The sequence below is a fragment of the Panthera pardus genome, unplaced genomic scaffold (genome assembly GCF_024362965.1).
Source record: "Panthera pardus isolate Hobbes unplaced genomic scaffold, ASM2436296v1 HiC_scaffold_8, whole genome shotgun sequence".
Classification (NCBI taxonomy): domain Eukaryota; kingdom Metazoa; phylum Chordata; class Mammalia; order Carnivora; family Felidae; genus Panthera; species Panthera pardus.
Window position 1 is genome coordinate 13958607 of NW_026527013.1, and position 17650 is coordinate 13976256.

The following is a 17650-nucleotide window of genomic DNA, read 5'->3' on the forward strand; positions in this document are numbered from 1 at the left end:
ATGATGAACCTCTGCCTCCTAACTGATTTTATGTCTGTGCCATTATCTGACTTACCTCTGCCTTGCCCACTATATTAGAAAACTCTCAAAGCCTTGGAATTGTCTACTGTTTGCCATTGTTTTAGCGCTGGGGCCTACACAGTGACTGGCACAAAAGGAGAGGGGGTGAGGGGAATTCAGGAAAATCATTGTGGTTGGAAGGAAGGCAGGCTAGCCAGCCTCAGAGGTGCTAGGCTAGTGAGGATATGTAAGAAATTTCCTGGGAAAGAACATCAAATAAACTCTGGGCCAGTGGTGGTTTTGAGGGACTTGGACTTTTCCCTGTCCATCTCTGAACCTCAGTGTTTTCATCTGCCCAATGGAGTCTCTTACCCATCCAGCTTCACCTCTGTTATAAAGGCTGGAAGAACTGTAATAAACAATGAGGGGTGGGGCACCTGGGTGGTTCAATCCGTTGAGCATCTGACTTTAGCTCAGGTCATGATCTCTCACAGTTCACAAGTTCGAGCCCTGCCTCCGGCTCTGTGTTGACGGCTCAGAGCCTGGAGCCTGCTTTGGATTCTGTGTCTCCCTCTCTGCCCCTCCCCCGCTCACACTCTGTTTCTGTTTCTCTCTTAAAAATAAACATTAAAAAAAAATTTTTTTTAAATAAATAAATAAACAACGAGGGGTGCCTGGGTGGCTCAGTGAGTTAATCAACCAACCCTTGATTTCCACTCAGGTCATAATCTCACAGTTCATGACATCGAGCCCCACATCAGGCTCTGCGCTAACAGTGTGGAGCCTGCTAGGGATTCTCTCTCTCCCTCTCTCTCTCTCTGCCCCTCTCCTGTGAGCACACACTCTGTCTCAAATTTTAAAAAACACGGGAGCGCCTGGGTAGCTCAGTCGGTTAGGCATCCGACTCCGGCTCAGGTCATGATCTCGCGGTCCGTGAGTTCGAGCCCCGCGTTGGACTCTGTGCTGAGAGCTCAGAGCCTGGAGCCTGTTTCGGATTCTCTGTCTCCCTCTCTCTCTGACCCTCCCCCGTTCATGCTCTGTCTCTCCCTGTCTGAAAAATAAATAAACGTTATAAAAAAAAAAAAAAAACCACAATGAGACTAATGAATAAACAGCTAAGTTAAATATAAACTGAGAACAGCAACTGATACAATAACAATAATAATGGCTGACAGCACAGGCGAAGGCAAACACTTTACATGTATTTAATCCTCACATCAGCCTTATGAGACAAATACATACCCTGATATTGGGAGGCCGTGTCAGGTACTGCATCACGTTGCAATGTCAGTTTCCTGGTGAACTTGACTTTTTATTGTTATGATGTGCCCCTCTTTATCTCAACGCTTCCTGCCTTAGAGTGGGCTTTGTCTGATATTAAGATGGCGTGCTTGTTCTCTTTTGGTTCACTTTTCATTTTTGTTTGTTTGTTTAAAGTAGGCTTCACACCCAGCGTGGAGCTCAAAGCGAGGCTTGAACTCATGACCCTGAGATCAAGACCTAGGCTGACATCAGTAGTCGGACTCTTAACTGACTAAGGCACCTGGGTGCCTCCAGCTCTTTTTTTTTTTTTTTTTTTTTTTTAAGGTTATTTATTTTGGGGCGCCTGGGTGGCGCAGTCGGTTGGGCATCTGACTTCAGCCAGGTCACGATCTCGCGGTCCGTGAGTTCGAGCCCCGCGTCAGGCTCTGGGCTGATGGCTCGGAGCCTGGAGCCTGTTTCCGATTCTGTGTCTCCCTCTCTCTCTGCCCCTCTCCCGTTCGTGCTCTGTCTCTCTCTGTCCCAAAAATAAATTAAAAAAAAAAAAAAAAAAGGTTATTTATTTTGAGAAAGAGAGAAGTGGGAGGGTAGGGACAGAGAGAGAGGAAGAGAGAGAGAGACAGAGAGAGAGAAACCCAAACAGTCTCCATGCTGTCAGCACAGAGACCAATGCAGGGCTTGATCTCAAGAACTGTGAGGTTGTGACCTGAGCAGAGATCAAGAGTCAGATGCTTAACTGATTGAGCCACCCAGAGCCCCTCTTTTTTTTTTTTTTTATTGGCTCATTAAAATTTTTTTTTAATGTTTATTTATTTTTGAGAGAGAGAGACAGAGCACAAGCAGGGGAGGGGCAGAGAGAGAGAGGGAGACACAGAGCCCAATGCAGGGCTCGAACCCACGAACCCTGAGATCATGACCTGAGCCTGAAGTCAGACACTTAACCAACTGAGCCACCCAGGCACTCCATTGGCTCATTTTTTAAATGTTCCATCCTTTTGCAACCTTTACCTTTCACCTTTCTGTATCCTTATGTTGTACATGTGTCTCTTATAAGCAGCACAGAATTGGGTTTTGCTTTTTGATCTAGTCTGCCTGTCTTTGTCTTGTAACTGGGGCATTTGGCCTGTTTACATTCAATGTCATTATAGACCTTTTTGGACTTAAATTTGACTTCCTGTGTGTTTTTTCTCTGACCCACCTGCTCTGTGCTCCTTTTCTCTTTCCTTTATGGCCTTTCTTAGGATTGGATGCATGTTTTTTGGTAAGACTATCTTCATCTTACAGATGGGGAAACTGAGGCACAGAGACAGTAATTACCTTGTTCAAGGTCACAGGGATGAAAAACAATAGAGGCCAGGTCTCTTCCCCTGTTGAGTTTCTATTCCACCTCCGGAGCTGGATATTGCACAATGATGCAAGTAAGTATCTAATTGCAGCTGTGATAAGCACTAAGTAGGAAATAAAACTAAAAAAGTGGCAGAGAGACGCTTCCAGTCCCTAGACTGTGGCGTCCCCTCAACAATGTCCCCATCACTGGATTGACTTTTCTCATCACTTTTCACCCTCTCCCTTGAACACACACAGGGGTTAAATATTTTCTTGTCTCTGATCCACCGTGCACCAAACATTTGGGGCCAACCAAGTCCCTTTCAACCTTGACTTGTAGCTTCTACCCCTTCCAGTACCCTCATAAAGGTTTCCTGGCTTCCAACAGAGCCCAAGGTACCCATTAAAGAGGTTGGTTTCTCCAGCCTGGGCCTTTTCTGCTGCAGCCTGCAGACAGAGCCATGGTTCTCAGCATCCCCAACCCAGGCTTTTCTCTCAGTACTGGTTGCTGCCTGGCTCACAGAACTCCACAGTTCTTACAGAAATCAAATCGACACTCTGTGATCCTCTCAGCCCTGAACGATTGTCAACACCTAGAAAACTCCTAATCTTATCTCAAAACCCCACCCAGATGTACCTGCTTCCTTGCCCCCGAATGAGTCCTCATACCGCACTCTTCAGGTTCCTCCAAGTTTAAGTCTCTCCTCTCTATAGCCCTGCATTATTCTCCTTGGTATTGGCATTGTCTGTGTCAGATACTGTCTCCTTTCATCCTCCAGGGCTAGGCAGGGATTGAATACTCTCTGGATCTCCAGAATATGGGCCACACCCAGAGGAAGTGCCTAGAGGGTTTACTGAACAATTTTTAAAACTGCTGAACTAAATATATAAGAATCCTGATCCTCATTAACTTTTCAGTGAATGAAGGCAGCAGAATGTGGGAGTAAAAAGTTTGCCGTCAGTTTACTGAGGGCTTATGGTGGGCCCAGCCTTATTGTAAGGAAGTAATCTGTATGATTTTACAAGGTTAAGCCATTTGCCCAAGTCCACTCAGCTAGGATGTGACAGAGCTGGAATTAGAACTCAGATATGTCCAAATTCAGGGCTCTAAGAGAGTCTTTTATGTACCCAAAGGCATGTATGTATCTTCCAAGGTTTCAACAACCTTAAGAGGCAGATGCTATGATCACTCACAGTTAACAAACTGAGACCTAGAAAAATTAGATCTATAATGTGTAACAATACACATAAGGCTTCAGTAATTAGCGATTCATGGTTTTCAGTATATTCAAAAGGAGACAGATACAGAAGGAAATATAAATGTGTATGCATTGGTTAGCATATATATCTCCTAACTCTTATTGCTGAGGGGGTCTTTGAGCAATGATACTCCAATAGCAGTGAGCACACACCTAGCACCCAGATCTTGGTTTCTCAATACGATTCTTCAAGAAAAGGAACCAGGATCCCTAGAGAAATGGCATGGAACATTTTGTAGTACTAAAGTAAGGAAGTGCTCAGCTTTAGAAAGATGGAGACGTTAAAAGGACATAGAAGTTACGAAGGAGCAGCAAAGTAAATAATAGAAATTAATTATAGGGGCATCTGGCTGGCTCAGTCAGTAGAGCATGTGACTCTTGATCTCAGCGTCATGAGTTCAAGTCCCACATTGGGTGTGTGCCTACTTAAAAAAAAAAAAAGAAAGAAAAAAGAAATTAACTGTAACCCACAGAATAGAATAAATAGTCATGAGTTCATGGTGATATAAATACATGAATAAATGGGGGTGCCTGGCTGGCTCAGTTGGTGGAGCATGTGACTCTTGAGCTCGGGGTTGTAAGTTCAAGCCCTGTGTTGGGTGTGGAGATTACTTAAAAATAAAATCTTAAAAAAAATTTTTTTTTAAACATTTATTCATTTTAGAGAGAGTCTGAGCAGGGGGAGGGGCAGAGAGAGGAAGACACAGAATTTGAAGCAGGCTCCAGGCTCTGAGCTGTCAGCACAGAGCCTGATGCTAGGCTCGAACTCATGAGCCCTGAGATCATAACCTGAGCTGAAGTCCGACACAACCTAGTGAGCAACCCAGGCGCCCCTAAAATCTTTTTTTTTTTTTTTTTTTTTTTTTTTTTTTTTTAAGTTTAGTTATTTACCTTGAAAGAGAAAGAGAGGCAGAGAGAGGAGAGAGAGAATCCCAAACAGGCTGTGCACTGTCAGGGCAGAGCCCTATGCGGGGATTGAACTCACCAACTGCAAGATCATGACCCGAGCTGAAGTCAAGAGTCAGATGCCTAACCAACTGAGCCACCCAGGCGCCGCCCCCCCCCCCAAATAATAAATATATAAATACTTGAATAAGTGCATAACTAGTGAAGAATGGACAGCTCTTGTTTACAATAGAATTCCAAATAATAATTAAACTAGTAAGTAGAAAATAAGTAGAAATAGTAATTGTTGCTGGCAAGAGCCATGGATGGGTACAAAAACTAGTGGGTGAAAATATATTAAAAAAAAAAAAAAAGCGCTAGGGTATTTGCGCTATGTATCTCCCCGTAAGATACTTATTGCAAAGAGAAAAATGGTAACTTAACAGTTGAGAAACTGACAGACATTGCTTAAGCAAGTAAGCAAAGTCAACATCACCAGTAGTGAGACACATCAATATCCTGTGACGCCAGACATGACGCATCGAGACGGCTATAACATCGCTTCTGCGGGAATCCTGCCCAAAGTGAGAAACTTCAGTCTAATTATGAGGAAATATTGGACAAACCCATATTGATGAGTAGTCTAGAAAACCAGCACTCTTCAAAAATACTAAGGTCATACATGATTAGGAAAGACTGAGGAAGTGTCCCAGAGTGAAGACTAAGGAGATACACTTAAACATAATGCGGGATCCTGGACCAGAAAAAGGTCACCAAAAGCAGAGCAGGGATTTTTGAACTGGATGAATCTGATTTCCCACCTAGGAAGCAGGATGCCTGGGTCTGGGTCAACTACAGGCCACTTGAGCATCGCATGACTTTGAGGGAGTCCCTGCCGCTCAACTTCAATCTCAACATCTACAAAGTAGGACGCCTTTTAGACACCCCCAACCCCTTCCGGCTGCTGGGCATCTCGGGCCTTGGAAACTACGCAGGCGTCAGAGGGACCGCTTGATTGGCTATTCGTTGTGACGCACTTGCTAACTGTAGCAGCGCCTAAGCCCCACCCCTTCCTGCCGCGACTCCTAGCACGCATATCGGCTCCGGGCACGTCGCCTATACGCGCGGTTGCACGCGTGTTGCGTGGTGACGTCGTGGCGGCACGGGCGCCATCCCGGAAGCGCGAGCAAGGCCGCCAGATGTGCAGGTGCTGCTGCCACCGACGCCGGGGCCGAGTTCGGGGTGGGGCTGGGAATGCCGGGGCCGCTGGGGAGCCGGGCCGGGTCGGGCGCGGCCCCCGGGCTGTTGCGGGGTGGGGCGCGCCGCTGGCCACATCTGGGCACTCCCCCTGCCTACAGGCCTCAGTTTCCCCGTCCGCGCAATGTGTGCGCCGGCGGCGCCACGGGCCGATTCCGGAGCCAGGGCGCCGGAGCCGGGGCTGCTTGTGTTCAGCCTGCAGTGTCACCCGGAACCGGGCCTTGCAGTCTTTGGGCCTCAGTTTCCCCGCTTTGCAGGGGCGGGGCGTGAGGGGATAGGCGAGTCCCGCCTCTCTCGCGGGTTTTGCTAAGCTTGGGCCGCCAAATTAAATTCTGTTAAATACTGGGTGGAATTCATGGCTCTTCTGCCTTGCCGTGTGACCTTGGGTAACTGAGCCAACCCCTGTGAGCCTTAGTTGCCCTTGGAGATGATAGTGTTTGCTTCGTAGGGATGATTGGGGATAAAATGAAGTGCTGTACAAGTGTTGGCTCCTGTTCTTGGAAGGACCAGGGAGCCCCTTACTACAATGCTGATTCCCTGGCCCCGCCCTAGGACTTCATACTCCCCATGGAGAAGCAGCCTGCTTCGAACCCAGCTCGTTATCATTATCACAGACAGCGCTGTGAGAGCCTGATTCTTTATCACTCCCATTGTCTGGATGAGAAAACTCAGGGAGGTGCGGTGACCCTCCCAAGGTCACACAGCCTCCTTTTCTGCGTATTTCCCTCATAAGTAATATTTGGAGCAGAGACCAGAGCCCGTGCTAGGTCATTTCTACTCTGTGGGCCAGACTAGCTGTTAGGGAAGTTTTCCCGAGGCAGGGGAGCGTGCCTTGAATCAACCCTCACGTCTGGGAGCCAGAGACTGGAAAGAGCCCCTTGAAGCAGAACCATTTTACACAGGTCCAAATCTTGTGCCCTGCCAAGCACTAGCTGTGGGCTTCCTGCCACACGATTCTGCCCTTTGGGCCCAAGTGTCCTCATTATACACATTTCTGAGGGTTTTTTTTTTTTTTCCTGGAAAAATTCAGAAGTCTGGTAGTAGTCAGTTACTGTAAGAAGCCGCTGTCCTGGCAGAGGTGGATACTGAACATCCGTTCAGATTCACACTCGTGGGTCCTGCAGACTGGGCATCTGAATTGTGACTCGGGTTTACAGAGTATGTGACAATGGTCCAGTTTCTCAGTTTCTGAGTCTCCGTTTTCCTAATATGTAAGTAAGGGTAACAGTTCCCGGTGTATAAAGTTAGTGCATTGGTTAGCATACAGTAAGTGCTCAATAAAGAGGAGAGTGGATTAAGGGCTCTGAAAGCCCTTTGTGATTCTGCATGTGAATCTCAACCAATTGCAAATGGGCCTTTCTGTCAGCAGTTAAATACGTGGACCCCAGAGCCAAGCTATGTCAAGATTCTGGGTTTTACCTGACACCCTCGCCCCTGAGGGTGAGTGCCGAACCTGTGGCCCTTCCTGCCCTGGCAGGGTCCAGGAGGCCCCCCACCTGCCATGATGGTCATCTACCTAGCCACACAGCCATCTGGGTTGCTGGGGCCCGTAGCCTGGCTGAAATTCTTGGCTTGAATTTGCTAATAAAACCCTAGAGTCAGAGCGGAGTTTGAAAGCCTCTGGTTGCCTCCACCAAGCTAAGTTCTGGTGACCCCTTGCTGTGAACCGGTTTCTGGGCTGGGCTCTGGAGGCCTTTGCTCTCTTGAAGCTGACATTGCTTTGGTAGCGACGGACAAAAAAGTCAAATGATTACTAAGATAATTTCAGGAGGAGATGAGTCGATGAATAAAATAAGGCAAAGTGCTTATAAAAGCGATCAGAGTCGAGAGGAGGGGCAGTCATCACGGGAGAAAAGATACTGGAGGTGGTGATGATTTGAGGGGGCAGTCGTGTATGTGAGGACGGCAGGTGCAAAAGCCCTATGGTGGGATGAGCAAAGTTGGGGGGATGTAGGAAGAGGCTGGCAAATCTATGCAGGCGGAAGGTGGCCGTGGCCTTGGGCACGTGGAGAGTGGGGGCCACAGAGGTCGGTGGGTGATGGGATTCTGATGTGCTTGGGTGCAATTTACAAATATGTCCTCCCAACACCCCTGGATTCTCAGGATGACAAAGCTGAGGCTCAGGTGGCATGACCAACTCGTGGCCCGCGTTCCCAGCCCCTCCTTTCTGTCCCAGCAACCCCACGGCCTAGTGCAGACTGAAGACTCTTTCGCCTTGCCTGTTTTAGGCAGCGGAGGAGGAGGAAGAGATGGACCCCCCGGACTCGGCCTCGAGGGTCTTCTGCAGCCGCATCCTAAGCATGGTGAATACAGACGACGTCAATGCTATCATCCTGGCTCAGAAGAACATGTGAGTGGTAGCCAAGGGCTGTGGGCCCCAGGCGTGGGAAGGAATCCACTCGCTGGCCAGCATTCTTGCCCTGTCTGCCCTTACCCTGGGCCCACACTGGTGATAAAATGAAGGAAATGAGCAAATCTGCCGACTGGCTCCAAAGTAAATTCCTTCCTGGCCTGGAGGCGAGGCCTTGGCACAGGAAGCAAGGCTTTGGGATGGTTTCGCAGCTGTGGATGGCTTGGCAGGGGCTGTAGCAGCTCCTATCCCAAGGCCCGGGGTGGGCTGTTGGGGGAATAGGAAGGGGCTGCGGGAGGGGATTTAAGGAAGCCAGTGAGCTAATCTCCTGTTGGGAATCTAGTCTCTCACAACCCAGGCTGTCTCTGCAGAGGACCTGTGGTCTTTCGGAGGGGCTGTCAACACCTTTGCCCTCCTTAAGGGCTTGGCACTGTGACCACTGTGACCGATTCCAGCCTGCTCTGTGGGGAAGAGAGGCTTACACAATCTTGGGATGGAAGCACAGCCTCCTGTGGCTTTATTTTTGTGTATTTAAGCCAAAGGCTCTTCCTTCCATTTATGACACAGCAGCGACCTGATACCCTTCCATTTCTCTCCACCTGTGACAGGGGTACTGGGTTTGTCTGGGTCAGATTTAGGCCTGGCCTGGTGAACTCCCAGAATGAGGGGAGACAAAACCAGACACACACCATGGCCCCATGGTGTCAGGGCTGGGCCAGAGGAATAACCTGGGTCTAGGGACTCAGGGGAGTCAGAGTCTGCTTGAGGGAGGGTTTATACATGAGAAGGATGTACTTGGGTAGGGTTTTGAAGGTTGAGTAGGAGTTCGCTAGATGGCTCAAACAGCAGGTAGAGTTCTACATGGCAAGGAAACAACGCATGCAAAGATCATGAAGCAGGAAAGGGCCTAGCACGATCAGTTTATAGGGCATGGTTTGCAGGGCTGGTGCCTTCTCTTTGCTGCCAGGCTGGACCGCTTTGAGAAGACCAATGAGATGCTGTTGAATTTCAACAACCTGTCAAGCGCCCGCCTGCAGCAAATGAGCGAGCGCTTCCTGCACCACACAAGGACCCTGGTGGAGATGAAGCGGGACCTGGACAGCATCTTCCGCAGGATCAGGTGGGTCCCCAGCCTCTCCAGCTTCTGCCTCCCCCTCAGGTTTCTCCCCTCTTCAATGAGGATCATCCACTCTGCAAAACAGAGATTCTGCTAATTTGTTCTCTGAGGCTTCATCGCTCACTTAGCGTCTGAGAAGATCTGAAGTTTGGGATAAAAAATCTTGAAGTTTCTGGATTTAGATTTTGTTTATTTGTCAATAACTGCAACGTAGTACCAGATGCAGGATGCAAAAGGCAGGCAAGTGCAGACAGTGAAAGGCAAGTCTCTGGTCCTCCAGCCCCCGGCCCAGGTCTTCTCTCGAAAGGCATCTGACGTTGCCAGTTTTGGTGGGTCTTTTCTGAGCTGTTTTCTGTGAGGACAGAGAAGAATGACGTTCAGGTCCCTAAGCACGTAGAATGCTCAGTGCAGCACCCGGAGCCTGCATCACTGTGGCCACATGCCTGGGCCTGGAACTAGCCAGAGCTGCAGCTGTATTTCCAGCTGACAGCACCACTTACTCTGTCCTGGGGGCAGCCCCACCCACTGGCAGACTCAGGAACAGAAGATCATGAGACAGGCCAATTAAATCCCGTATAAAAACACATATTTTCTGAGGTGTCTCATCAGGCTGGTTGCCCAGGCGTGGTTTTGGGGGTGAGCAGGAACCCCAAGTGTTGGCCTCTTTTGTGCATATCTGTATCACCCAGGAAGGGGATAGTTGTGTCTGCCCAGTTGCCTCGTGGGTGGGGACCCAGCAACGGTGGTGCTTCTGGTGGGGACTGGGTCACCACAGTCAAGGATGAGACTCCACCCCCCGAAGACCCCTTTGTTATTCTTTGTAAAGGTGACTTCATTACTTTTTTTTTTTTAATGCTTATTTATTTTTGACAGACAGAGCATGAGCGGGGGAGGGGCAGAGAGAGAGAGGGAGGCACAGAATCCGAAGCAGCCTCCAGGCTCTGAGCTGTCAGCACAGAGCCACATGCGGGGCTCGAACCCACGAACCGTGAGATCATGACCTGAGCCGAAGCTGGGCTCTCAACCGACTGAGCCACCCAGGCGCCCCGGTGACTTCATTACTGTAGGAAGAAAGGCAAAACAGCTGATTAAAAATGAAGGAGGCGTTTCTCTGTGAACGTCAGTTCAATGTCTGCAAGTACTCAGTGTCTGGGGTGCGCATAATCACTCCTGGCCCCCACACGGACACTGTCATCCTAGTGGTGGGGGACAGGATGGGACAAGTCACCCAGAGGAGCGACAGCTGAGGAAGGGGTGAGGAAGCCTCCTGGAGGGTTATCTGGGCAGGGAAGGATTAGACCTAAGAAAGGCATTGCAGATAGAGGGCCTAGCCAGACCCAGCACGGAGGACACGCACAAGCTCTTGACAGCTGAGCAGCTGCCATCTATCCTAGGGCTGGGAGGTCCGCAGGGCTGAGCACATGGGCCTCCTTCCAGCCCGGGAGCAGAGTGACAAGCAGGAAAGGGTTGGGGGGCGTTCCCATCCCCCACCCATCTGCAACTGCAGCAAGGGTTCCTGGCGTGCACCAGGCCCAGCCTGTCCGCTTGGCAGGTTCAGCCCTGTATGCCTTCCCTTCCCCTGCAGGACGCTGAAAGGGAAGCTGGCCAGGCAGCACCCGGAGGCCTTCAGCCGTAAGTGTCACCCAGGGCTCCTGCGCCCCACGTCTGGCCTCTGCACCCACGGATGCCAGCACCCTCACCCCAGGTCTGGCTTCTGGAAGGTCACCTCAGGGGCTGACACTGAGCCCAGGTCCTGGTGGGCTGTAGATCTAGAGAGACTTGGAGCAGGGGGCAGGGGCATGGGTGCTTGGCTGGTCTTGGCAATCTGTAGAGCAGGTGCTGGGACTAGGATCCCCTCCCTGGGGGAGGTTACGCAGGGGAATGTGGGTAAGAACAATGACAGTCCTTGCCCAAGTGGATGTAGTGTAGCTCTATGAGCTAGGCTCTTACCTGCAACCACCCATGAGAGTGGGGGCTGTGAGTATCCCATTTCATACAGGGGGAAACTGTAGCCCTAAGGAGCAGTGACTCTCAGAGGAAGTGCAGCACCCCCTATGCTGACTCTCAGTTTACCCCCTCTGCCAAACGGGCCAACATCTCCCTACCTCAGGGCTGCTGACAACCGTAGGCACAAAGGCAGTGCTGTCGGGTACTTGATTGCCTTAGTCAGTAGAGCATGCGGCTCTCGATCTTGGGGTTTGAATTCAAGCCCCCTGTTGAATGTAGTGCTTACTTCAAAAACAACAAAACCCAAACAAGGCAATGCTATCATCAGGCCTGCTTTGTTTATAGAGCAGAATGCTGAGGCAAGGGTAGTGAGAGGCTTGGCCCTGGCAACACAGTCAAGAGGGCAGAGCTAGGCTCAGGCCTGTGTTGGCCTGACTCCCGAGAACCTGGGTCCTTATACCCTGAAGGGAAACCTCTCCTCTGCCTGGGCCTCAGTTTCCTCCTCTGTAAAATGGGCCAAGTTAGGCCCCACGGGGTGGCAGGGGAGCTCTTAGGGGTCATAGGCCCAGTGAATCCCTCATCACGGTGCCCGCCACAGTGACTAAGCCAACTCCTGGCCTCCTTCCCCCAGACATCCCAGAAGCATCCCTCCTGGAGGACGAGGATGAAGATCCCATACCACCCAGCACCACGACCACCATTGCCACCTCAGAACAGAGCACGGGCTCATGTGACACCAGCCCTGACACTGTCTCACCCTCCCTCAGTCCTGGCTTCGAGGACCTTTCCCATGTCCGGTGCAGCTCTCCTGCCATCAATGGCCGCAGCCAGACGGACGATGAGGAGACACCGGGGGAGTAACCCTACTCCCTGGCGCCCCGAGGGGTCTCAGGGAAGTGGCAGCTCTCCCCAGGTGTCTGAGGTGGCAGTAGGTAACCCTGCCTGGAGATCAACAGCTTTGCCACCCTGTTCTGTCCCCCAGGGCTCCTGGGGGACAAGACTCCCTCCAGGGGTGTGGAGTTCCTGGGGGGGTCTGTCATTCCCAATTCCTCCTCACTGAGAACATCTGTCTTCTGCAGACCCCTCTGCCAGGCCAGGGGATGACCAGCGCAGCTGGAGTTATGGGCTGGGCATAAGGGAGGTTTTCCAGAGCCAGGCTTGAGGTCTGCTCTAAACATTTAAAGGCTCCCAGAGACCAGAGCCAGAAGGCCCCTGCCCCGATGCCCTGGTCAAGACCACCTCAAAGTGGATCGGCACGGTCATGTCTGAGTTCACCCCAACCCATCCCTGTACCTACTAATTCTGGTCTCCCTGCCCTTTCCTCCAACAAAAGTATTGAATGCTGTCTCCAGTTGGTATGTCAAGGAGGCTTCTGAGACAGTTGTAGAAGGCTCAAGATGGAGGCGGGCCATTCAGCTGCAAGCCTGATGAGGTCTGTGTTTCTCTGGCCAGAGGTGTGAACCCTCAGGGCCCAGCAGGCCTCTCCCAGGACCTCCATGGAGCAAGCTGAGCCACCTTGGAAAACAGAGTTAAATGGAATATTTTTGTACCCGATGTTTACAGATGCTGTTGGGAAGTTATCAATAAAAAGACTCTGTTACTAAAAAGGGAAGGGTGTACTTAGCTGTGGCTTCCTTCCATCCTTGGGCCCAGGATGCCATAAGGGGGATAAGTGCAGGACGTGAGACAGGAGGGGTATATGGACGGCCAGGCACCACTGAGGTAGAGACGTGGCTGCTCTTGGTGGCCGTCTCCAGTGGTAGCAACCGTAATAACCCAAGTTCCTATCACTACCTATGTACTCAAACGTGCCGGTTCCCTTATCTCTGAGTAACTTCTCCAGATCGGTCTCAGGATGGACTCCTCAGGGAGGCAGGCCGGGTCCCTTTCCCCATTAGACACTGTGTAGAGTTCCCTGTAGAGTTCTTTTAAGCACTTAAAAATTACGTTATTAAAGACATCTTCCTAGATCCAAGAGTGTGTGCTTTTGCCTGTTAATAGGGGGCGCTGGTAAGTGTTCAAGGAAATAAAGAGGAACCCTGCCAAACCTACACGTAACTTCTCAGCCCTCACCCTTCCAGTTCCTGGCACTGTTTAGCCATCCACGACTCCTTGGTCCTATCAGAAGTTCTCTTTGGCCCCAAACTGACCCTGGGTGGCACCCCATTTTGAGTGAGGGCATCAGCTTCACCTTCCCTCACTGCTCTGATAGGCGCCTCCTTGAAATTCCTCCAGGCACAGCGGCTAGAAAGTTTTCAAATATCTAACTCCCTGGTGATAGGTGGCTCCCGAGGGTTCGGGCACGTCCCACCCCTGTGCCGCCTACCACCTTCCCGTCCTGAGCCCTGAGTCCCGGACCCGTTGACCCTCTGCCTAATTCCTTCGCTTTAGCACAAATTGTCTCCTCTACTCTTGTCAACAAGCATTCCCCGAGTGACCGTTACGGTGCAGTTTTTAGCCAACTGAGAGACAACCGGGAAAGGTGAGGCCGTCCCCTCACGTGCCCTGGAGGACAGGGGAATGCACCCGGAAGCGGGTGGGTGACACTCGCCCACGGGGGCTGCGGCTTCGTTAGCCAGCACCCAATACGGCGGCGGGGCGGGGCCGGGGGTGGGGTACGATGCGCGGCGCGGATTGTGACGCAAGCGCGCAGCGTGCTCGGTGCGCAGGCGCTCTCGGCGGCAAATCGGCGGTTTCCGGTCCGTCGCCCTCTTTCTCTTCAACGAGGTTCCCGAGCGGTTTGGTGGCAGCGGCGTTGCGGGTTCGCTCCAGACCGGGGTCGGGCGGGAGGCTGTGGGAGGCCGCGGGCGTCCCGGTGGCGGAAGGGACAGCCCGGAACCCGTCCACGCGGGCCAGGTTCGGCAGGGCGGCCGGGTCGGCTAAGTTGGGCGCGTGGAGCCGAGGTTCCCAGGCGGGACTGGGCCCCGGGTGGCGAACGGGTCTTTGGGAGAGGAGCCTATGCGCCCCTCCGGCCCAAGCTATCCCAGGAGGCCTGGGGGCGCGGATGAACTTTCTGGGCAAGGGGGAGGGGGGTACTAAGCGCAAGTTTTGTTTTTTTGGGTTTTTTTTTTTTTTTTGGTGTCCCACAATGCGCCAAACCTTTTGAAAATATTAAGTCCTTTCCCCCTCCCACACGGTGATTCACTACTTGCCTTCTCTCATATATCTGTAAGGAGAGGGTGGTAGCATCCTCCTTATAAGGTTTTTTTTTGGGGGGGGGAGATGAAATATGTGTAAATAAGTACCTGACACGTGCCTGGCAGGCACTGTTTATGGGTTGGAGCAAAGGCAAGAAGTGTGGGCGAGTTTGGGTATAACTTCGAGGGAAGCCAGGGTGTCGGATGTCTGAGCTTGGAGTTGGAGAGAACTGCCACCGAGGAAAATGTGTGGGAGGAGCGGCTGCCAAAACGGGATTCCCATTCAGGTTGCAGGAAGGGCTGCTTGTGGAGCAAATGCGGCTTACAGAGGGGTAGGGAAGGGAGGGAGGATGGGACCTCCCGGCCACCCTAGAAGAAAATGTGCCTGACCAAATGGTGCCCCGGCTGCGTACTTCTCATTCCATCTTCAAAGTTGCCAGAATTTCATTTGCTGGGCCCAAGGAGGATAACCACTGTCTTTGCTTCCATGAAGCACACTTTGCCACAGGGGTCCAGGGGTAAGGTGCGGAAAGCACAGTCCTTGATTATAGGATATTTGGGCTGTAGCCTCAGAGAGGTGGAAGGAAACAGGCGCTGGGATGGGCCAGGACTTGTGGTTGATACTGGCACGGGGCTGGCCAGCCCCTGAGCTCAAGCTGCTCAGACCTGCAGTTCTTAACCTCTTCATCCTATTCCTCCCCACCCTCCAGCAGTCGCAGAGATGCAGATCTTTGTGAAGACCCTAACGGGCAAGACCATCACCCTCGAGGTTGAGCCCAGTGACACCATTGAGAATGTCAAAGCCAAAATCCAAGACAAGGAGGGTGAGTTGAGCGGAGTCCAGAGGTTCTGTTCAGCAGCAATCCCTCTCGGCCCGGAGGAGACACCGTCATGTGCAGGATGGGTGCTGGGCTTGTATAGACCTCAGCCTTGGCCAGTGCTTCCCTTGTGTGATCTTAAGAGGACAGCTTGTTCTCTCCACCTCAGTTTCCCCTTTGATAGGTTGGAGGCTATGCCAGAACACGCCTGCGGGGAGAAGGGAAGCTGCCAGCAATGTGCTTGCCAGAGTCTTAGTCTGAGCTTTCCTCTTCCCAGGCATCCCTCCTGACCAGCAGCGTCTGATTTTCGCGGGCAAACAGCTGGAAGACGGCCGCACTCTGTCAGACTACAATATCCAGAAAGGTACTGGGAGTTGAGTGGCTGGACAGAGGCCCGCGAGGCCTAGAACCAAGGAAGAGGCTTTGCAAGGATGAGGCTTTGATGATCTCATTGGCAGCATCGGGGAGGGTGGGGGGAGGTGATCAGATGGGGCTAGAGGAGTCTTTTATAAAATAATGTTTTCACTGGGGGAAGCATCTCCTGGTCGCCACATAGGTTTCCAGGTGTGGCAGTGGTTTCTCTTGATCATGCTCACCTTTTTTTCTTTAAAAGACTGTTTTGTTTAAAAAGGTGCTAAGAGGGACACCAGTCTGGCTCAGTAGAGCACGCAACTCTTGATCTTTGGGTTGTGAGTTCAAACCCCACATTGGGTGTTGAGATTACTTAAAGATAACATTTTTTTTTTTTTTAACGTTTATATTGGAGAGAGAGACCGTGTGAGCAGGCAAAGGGCAGAGAGGGAGACCTAGAATCTGAAGCAGGTTCCAGGCTCTGAGCTGTCCACACAGAGCCCAACATGGGGTTTGAACTCATGAACTGTGAGATCATGACCTGAGTCAAAGTCAGTTGCTTAACTGAGCCACCCAGGCACCCTAAAAATAAAATCTTTTTTTTTATTTCTTATTTTTTTATTTTTTATTTTTGAGAGACAGAGCGTGAGCAGGGGAGGGGCAGAGAGAGAGGGAGACACAGAATCAGAAGCAGGCTTCAGGCTCCGAGCTGTCAGCACAGAGACCGTTGCGGGGCTTGAACCCACGAACCGTGAGATCATGACCTGGGCCAAAGTTGGACGCTTAACCGACTGAGCCACCCAGGCGCCCCCCCAAAAATAAAATCTTTAAAAACATGTATAAAAATGTGATAAGAGAAATTTTGTCCCTATCGTAAAGGAATCCTTGTCACTTTCTGTAGCAACTAGATTTAATGTCTCAGCAAAATGAAAGATCATCTTTACATCCTTCACAAATTACCTTGTCTGTTGAGAACCCCAATGCACATTGTGGTTAGTATATGTTAGTCTCAGACTGCCCAAAGCCTGGGCTGGTGGGAAGTGAGATGGAGGTTGTGTGGGGTGGTCTGGGCCAGTATGTCCATCTACGTATAGAGTACCCAAGGGATTCTCATTTGAGGAGGTTCTGGAGGGCCCTACCCTGCGCCTGAGGTGCTGGGGCCAGGCTTGGTCACTGTCTCTCTCCGACCTTCCCCTCCTAGAGTCCACCCTGCACTTGGTGCTTCGCCTGCGGGGTGGCATCATTGAGCCTTCCCTCCGCCAGCTGGCCCAGAAATACAACTGCGACAAGATGATCTGCCGCAAGTGAGTACTCGCAGGTGGCGGCAGGGGGTGGCTGGCCCCGGGGGGGGGGGCTTGGGTTGGGGTGTGTCCTCACCAGTCTCCCTCATCCTTCTGCAGGTGTTACGCTCGCCTGCACCCCCGTGCAGTCAACTGCCGCAAGAAGAAGTGCGGCCACACCAACAACCTGCGCCCCAAGAAGAAGGTCAAATAAGGCCCCTCCACCGGCTCTTCCTTTGCCTGCAGGACGGCCTCCTGCCCGAGCCCCAAGGCCCTGGGGCCTCAATAAAGTTTCCCTTTCATTGACTGGAGCAGTAACTGGTGTCTGCATGGCTGGTGTGTCCAAGGAGGAGCTGGCTGAGCTGTGGGCATCTCCCGGAGGGACTCCCATCACTTGATTCTGCACAGCCCTCGAGAGTCCCGTGTCCTTTGGGTTTTGATCGTCTCAGCTATAAAATGTGCGGTGGTCCCTGCCCTTCACATCTAACAGGGTTTTTCACAGCCACAGTGCACACGGGTTTCAGTCTCGGCCCTCTGCCGCATACCCTCATGAACCTGCCTGTCCGCCTGGGCCCTACTCAGACACTCGGATGACTTCATGCCTGTGCCCTGGAGGTGTCCAGGTGTGGGTGGGTAGACAAAAACTGCACCTAGTGTAAAACG

The 17650-nt window shown here is 51.6% G+C and overlaps 2 protein-coding genes and 1 long non-coding RNA gene across 4 annotated transcripts; 2 read left to right on the forward strand and 1 right to left on the reverse strand.

The window, feature by feature from the left end:
* Positions 1-5801: 5801 nt before the first annotated feature.
* Positions 5802-13376, forward strand: KXD1 (KxDL motif containing 1). The gene is made up of 5 exons (XM_019416382.2): positions 5802-5937; positions 8216-8337; positions 9305-9457; positions 11040-11086; positions 12033-13376. The coding sequence occupies exons 2-5, from the start codon at positions 8237-8239 to the stop codon at positions 12260-12262; spliced, it is 531 nt and encodes a 176-aa protein (XP_019271927.1). The 5' UTR covers positions 5802-5937; positions 8216-8236; the 3' UTR covers positions 12263-13376.
* LOC109247633 (uncharacterized) lies at positions 13208-14006 on the reverse strand. Its single transcript, XR_002071808.2, has 2 exons — positions 13876-14006; positions 13208-13392 (listed from the first exon to the last, which is right to left on the reverse strand). It is a non-coding gene; the product is annotated as an uncharacterized LOC109247633 (long non-coding RNA).
* Positions 14007-14043: 37 nt separating this feature from the next.
* On the forward strand, positions 14044-17305 carry UBA52 (ubiquitin A-52 residue ribosomal protein fusion product 1). 2 transcript variants are annotated; one of them, XM_019416383.2, is made up of 5 exons: positions 14044-14162; positions 15249-15362; positions 15634-15720; positions 16909-17011; positions 17108-17305. In XM_019416383.2, the coding sequence occupies exons 2-5, from the start codon at positions 15260-15262 to the stop codon at positions 17199-17201; spliced, it is 387 nt and encodes a 128-aa protein (XP_019271928.1). In that variant the 5' UTR covers positions 14044-14162; positions 15249-15259; the 3' UTR covers positions 17202-17305. The 2 variants fall into 2 exon arrangements, with proteins under 2 accessions (XP_019271928.1, XP_019271929.1); XM_019416384.2 differs by having other exon boundaries at positions 14149-14257.
* Positions 17306-17650: the final 345 nt, after the last annotated feature.

What these genes read in the sequence shown, in the direction of transcription:
- KXD1 (XM_019416382.2), top strand. Translation starts at nt 8,237, where the DNA reads ATGGACCCCCCGGACTCGGCCTCGAGGGTCTTCTGCAGCCGCATCCTA. An exon ending in ATCCTGGCTCAGAAGAACAT is followed by an intron (nt 8,338 to 9,304) that starts GTGAGTGGTAGC and finishes CTTTGCTGCCAG; the next exon opens with GCTGGACCGCTTTGAGAAGA. An exon ending in GCACCCGGAGGCCTTCAGCC is followed by an intron (nt 11,087 to 12,032) that starts GTAAGTGTCACC and finishes TCCTTCCCCCAG; the next exon opens with ACATCCCAGAAGCATCCCTC.
- UBA52 (XM_019416383.2), top strand. Translation starts at nt 15,260, where the DNA reads ATGCAGATCTTTGTGAAGACCCTAACGGGCAAGACCATCACCCTCGAG. An exon ending in AGACTACAATATCCAGAAAG is followed by an intron (nt 15,721 to 16,908) that starts GTACTGGGAGTT and finishes TTCCCCTCCTAG; the next exon opens with AGTCCACCCTGCACTTGGTG. An exon ending in GACAAGATGATCTGCCGCAA is followed by an intron (nt 17,012 to 17,107) that starts GTGAGTACTCGC and finishes ATCCTTCTGCAG; the next exon opens with GTGTTACGCTCGCCTGCACC.